The sequence below is a fragment of the Terrapene carolina genome, unplaced genomic scaffold, assembly GCF_002925995.2.
Source record: "Terrapene carolina triunguis isolate 2854851 unplaced genomic scaffold, T_m_triunguis-2.0 Scaffold31949, whole genome shotgun sequence".
NCBI classification, from domain to species: domain Eukaryota; kingdom Metazoa; phylum Chordata; order Testudines; family Emydidae; genus Terrapene; species Terrapene triunguis.
Genome location: NW_020696300.1, coordinates 1 through 4,196, shown reverse-complemented (window position 1 = coordinate 4,196; position 4,196 = coordinate 1). Strand labels below are relative to the sequence as shown.

The 4,196-nt window shown below is 72.0% G+C and overlaps 1 protein-coding gene across 1 annotated transcript in view; it reads right to left on the bottom strand.

Annotated features, from left to right (window-relative positions):
* Window positions 1–4,003, bottom strand: part of PRR12 (proline rich 12) — a gene marked incomplete at its 3' end in the record, with an annotated part of 5,017 nt that extends 1,014 nt beyond the window's left edge. Inside the window, exons 1-2 of the mRNA XM_026663030.1 lie at window positions 3,840–4,003; window positions 115–3,476 (exon numbers count right to left, since the gene is read on the bottom strand). Coding sequence (XP_026518815.1) covers window positions 115–3,476; window positions 3,840–3,936 — 3,459 coding nt within the window. The remainder of the gene's footprint in view (window positions 1–114; window positions 3,477–3,839) is intronic.
* Window positions 4,004–4,196: the final 193 nt, after the last annotated feature.

The window sequence follows — 4,196 nt, the reverse complement described above, 5'->3', positions numbered from 1 at the left end:
CAAAGCCCCTCCCTCCCCAGCCAGGGCCCCGCCCCTTCACAGACCCTCCCTCTAAAGCCAGGGCCCCACCCCCAGCCCCTCGCTCCCCAGCCAGGGCCCCGCCCTCCCCGTTACCTTGAGCGGCTTGAGGGGCTCGGCACCGGCCCCTCCTTCGCCCCCCTCCTCGCCCCCCTTCTTGCCCCGCCCCCGCCCCCTACCCCGGGGCTTCTTGGCGCCGTCGGGGGGCAGGACGCCGTGGGGCTCGGCCAGGGGCCGGATGCGGGGCCGGCCGCGGGGCCGGGGGGGCCCGTCCCGCTTGGGCTTGGTGGGCTTGCGTCCCCGCTTCTTGGGGCCGTCGGCGGCGCTGTGGCGGGGGCAGAAGTCAATGTCGCCCATGGGGCTGAGGCTGGGCCGGGCCCGGCAGCTGGAGATGAGGTCGGGCAGCAGGTCGGGCAGGCGCCGGCTGTTGAGGCGGATGTCGGCCGGCACGTCGGCCTTGTCCTCGTCGTCCTGGAACTCGTATTCCTGGGCGTAGGCCTTCTTGGGGGGCTGGAACGGGGGGTCCCGCTTCTTGAGCAGGTGGAAGGAGGTGGTCTTTAGCAGCTTCTTGGGCTTGGAGGAGCAGAAGATGGGCGAGGTGAGGCCCGGCTTGGCCGCCCCCTCCGGCCCGCCGTGGCCCGCCTGGATCAGCCCCAGCGGCTCGGCGTTGACGGTGGAGGGCAGCTCGTGCTTGACCGGCTCCATGGCCAGGTGGGAGCCGTCCCCGCCCTCGCCGGGGCAGTAGCCCTGGTAGCCCTGGCCGGCCGGCAGCATGTCGTAGCCGCCGGCCCCCCCCTTCAGGCCCTCGGCCCGCTCCAGGCTGGGGGGCTCGTCCTCCCCGCAGCCCGGCTTGGGGAAGTCGTCGGGGCCGCACGCCCCCGGCCCGAACATGTCCTCCATGCCGGGGAAGAAGCTGCGGTCCTCGTCCTGCAGCAGCGAGTCGGGGAAGCAGATGGAGGTGAGGGGCACGAAGCGCTGCTTGGAGCCCTGTGGGCTGGGGCTCTCAAACTGGTCCTTGGCCTCCAGCCGGGCCTGGGGCACCTGCTGGGAGGAGTCGGGCTCCAGGCCAGCCCCGCCCTGGCCCAGGTGGGACTCCAGGCTCAGGTCGGGCTCCAGGAAGTCCTGGATCTCCTGGGACTGGCCCAGCACCTCCATGTTCTCAGCCTGCAGCTGGCCCTGGAGCTGGGGCGACTGCTGGGGGTCCAGGCCCTGCGAGCGGACGTGGGCTTGGTGCAGGTGAGCTTCCAGAGCCTGCAGCTGGAGCTGGGGCGAGGGGGGCTCGGCCGGGTGCAGGCGCTGCGGCTCCAGCAGGTGCACCTTGGCCCGGGAATGCAGCTGGCTCTGGGTGTGCGTCAGCACCGACTGCAGGAGCTGGGACTGTTGCTGCTGCTGCTGCTGCTGGGGGGGCAGGGAGAGCTGGGGCAGGTCGGGGGACGAGTCCAGCAGCAGCGGCGCCCCCTGCTGGCCGGGCAGCAGCTCCATGGGCGGGGGCTCGCCCACCATGCGGTGGGGCTGGGGGCCGTGCTCGGGGGTCTTCTGCAGGTAGGAGTGGGCCTGGCCCAGGTCCTTGGCCCCGGCTTGCAGGTGCTCCACCGACTTCTTCATGTCCTGGGCGTAGCTCTCCATGGAGCCGGCCTGGTGGCTGTAATGCACCACGGAGGTGGCGAGCGCTTCTGGGGTGGAGCGGGCGTGGGGCCGCTCCCCTTTCTTCTTCTCCTTCAGGCCCTGCAGAGACAGCTCCAGGCCCTGGCTGTCCAGGTTGGAGTTGGTGCGGATGACGCTCTGCAGGTGGTAGCGCTCCTCGGACTTGCTGAGCCCCCCGTAGGCCAGCCCCTTGGCCCCCCGCTCCTCGCACTGCACCAGCCCCTCGGCCGGCCCCCGGGGGGGCGGCGTCTGGGACTGCAACAGGTGCTGAATGAGGAAATCCTCGTCCTCCGCCCGCTCGGCCGCCAGCAGGTCCGACTCGGCCTTGGCCTTGCCGTAGGAGGCCGCTCGCTCCACGCCCGGGTAGCTCTGCCCGTGCGCCGGCTGCATGAAGGAAGGCGACAGCACCGACGTCAGGTACTTCTGGGACTGGCCGGGCGAGTTCACGCTCTGGGGCCGGGCGGCCGTGGGCGACTGCAGGGGCCGGCCGATCTGCGAGGGGCTGGAGTCGGGGAGGCTCTGCCCGTGGGCGTAGCCGATGGGCTGCGGGTGGCTGGGCATGGCGGGCGAGTGGCCGGTACTGTAGCTCAGCGAGGGGCTGGCGGTGGGCATGCCCTGGGAGTGGGCCGGCCCGTAGCTGGGCGTCTGGCTCACCGAGACGTGAGGCTCGGCCTGGACGCTGTAACCCACCGTCGACAGCCCCTGCAGTTGCTCCGGAGAGTAGGCCTGGCTCTGACTCACGCAGGGCTGCAGCCCCTGCCCGGCCTGCCCGCCCGGCTGGGCCTGCCCCGGGCCGTAGCTCTGGGCCTTGCTGACACTGGTCAGGTCCTGCGCCTGGCTGCCGCTGAACTGGGAGGCCTGGCTGACAGAGGAGAGGCTCTGGGGCTGGCTGACGGCGTAGCTCTGGGGCTGGCTCATGGACAGCAGGCTCTGGGGCTGGCCGGGCGAGTAGGCCTGGGACTGGCTGGCGATGACCGAGCTGGGCTTGGCGACGGAGACGGAGAAGCTGCTTTGGCACTTGGGGGTGGCGGTGGAGCGGGGGGTCTGGCGGGAGGCCGAGTAGCTCTTGGATTTGGAGGAGGAGCCGGCCGCCGCGCCCGAGTAGCCGGGCGACTGGATGATGGGCCGGTAGCTCTGCCCGGGCTCCTGGCGGGGGGCCTGCGGCGGCTTCTGGGAGCCCTCGGAGCCGGCGGGCGAGGGCTCGCCCAGCGGGCTGCAGGAGAGGCCGGCGCGGTGGGACATCTGCTGGTAGCTGCCCCCACAGCTCAGGTAGTGCTGCAGGGAGTGGGCGGCGGGCAACTGCGGCTGGGCGCTGGAGGGGCGCTGGTAGTGCTTGATGACGCTGTCCTGCCGGGGGATGGCCCGCTCCATGGAGGCGGCGGGCGAGCTGGAGAAGACGGAGGCGTTGTACAGCTGCGAGGACTGGTCCGAGGGCCCCAGGGAGGACGAAAGCAGGTTGAACTGGGAGGGCAGGTGGCGGGAGGCCGACTCCTGGGCACTGCGGTAGGCCGAGCTCTGGGAGGGCAGGCCGGTGCCCAGCACGGCGCTGCCCAGCCGGTCGAAGCTGAGGGAGGAGGGGACGCTGGCCTGGGAGGATTTGATGTGCAGCAGCGGGTCGTGCGGGGACAGGAGCCCGTTGGAGCTGGGGCTGAAGGCCGCGTCCTGCAGGCTGAGCGAGGAGCTGACCGGGAAGCTGCGCCCGCTGAAGGAGGCCGGGTGCTGGTAGGCCGACAGCGCCGAGGACGACGGGAAGGTGCCCGAGCCGGGGATGGCGCTCGAGAGGAAGATATCAGTCGGGGCCGGAGTGTGCATGGCTGGGGGGGAACGGAGGGGTCAGAGACGGGAGCGCCACCCGCCTGCCCCCACAGCCCCCGCCCGGGACAGGCCCCCTTGGGGAGATCTGGGTCCTACAGCGGGGCTGGGGATGGGGCTTGAAGCCAGTCCAAGCCCAGCTGGGGTGGGGCTTGAACAGAGGGCGGGGCTAAGGGGGGCAGCCCGGGCCTGGCTGGGGGGCGGGGCTAAGGGGGGCAGTCCGGGCCTGGCCGGGGGGCGGGGCTAAGGGGGGCAGCCCGGCCGGGGGGCGGGGCTAAGGCCTACAGTGGGGCATGCCCCGACCCTGCTGGAATGTCCTTGTACAGGCCCGCCCCCTGGGGGGGTCTCTCCCCACCCCCACGTACCTGTCTGCCAGGTGGGGGTGCGGAACTGAGAGAGCAGCGAGGAGGCCGAGGGGCCGGGCTGGGGGCCCCGCGACTCCAGCGCCGAGATGAGGTTCATGACGGAGGCATCGGGGTTGGCGCTGCTGGCATGATGGAGTCCCGAATCGAAGAGCCCCGACAGACCTGGGGGGGAGAGAGACAGTGAGGGGGGCACAGACAGACGGGGGCAGGGCAGATGGACAGGCGGGGGCAGGGCGGACAGACAGATGGGGGCAGGGCAGATGGACAAACAGGGGCAGGGCAGACGGGGGCAGAGACAGGGGAGACGGGACAGACAGACGGGGGCAAGGCAGACGGGGGCAGGGCAGACAGACAGAC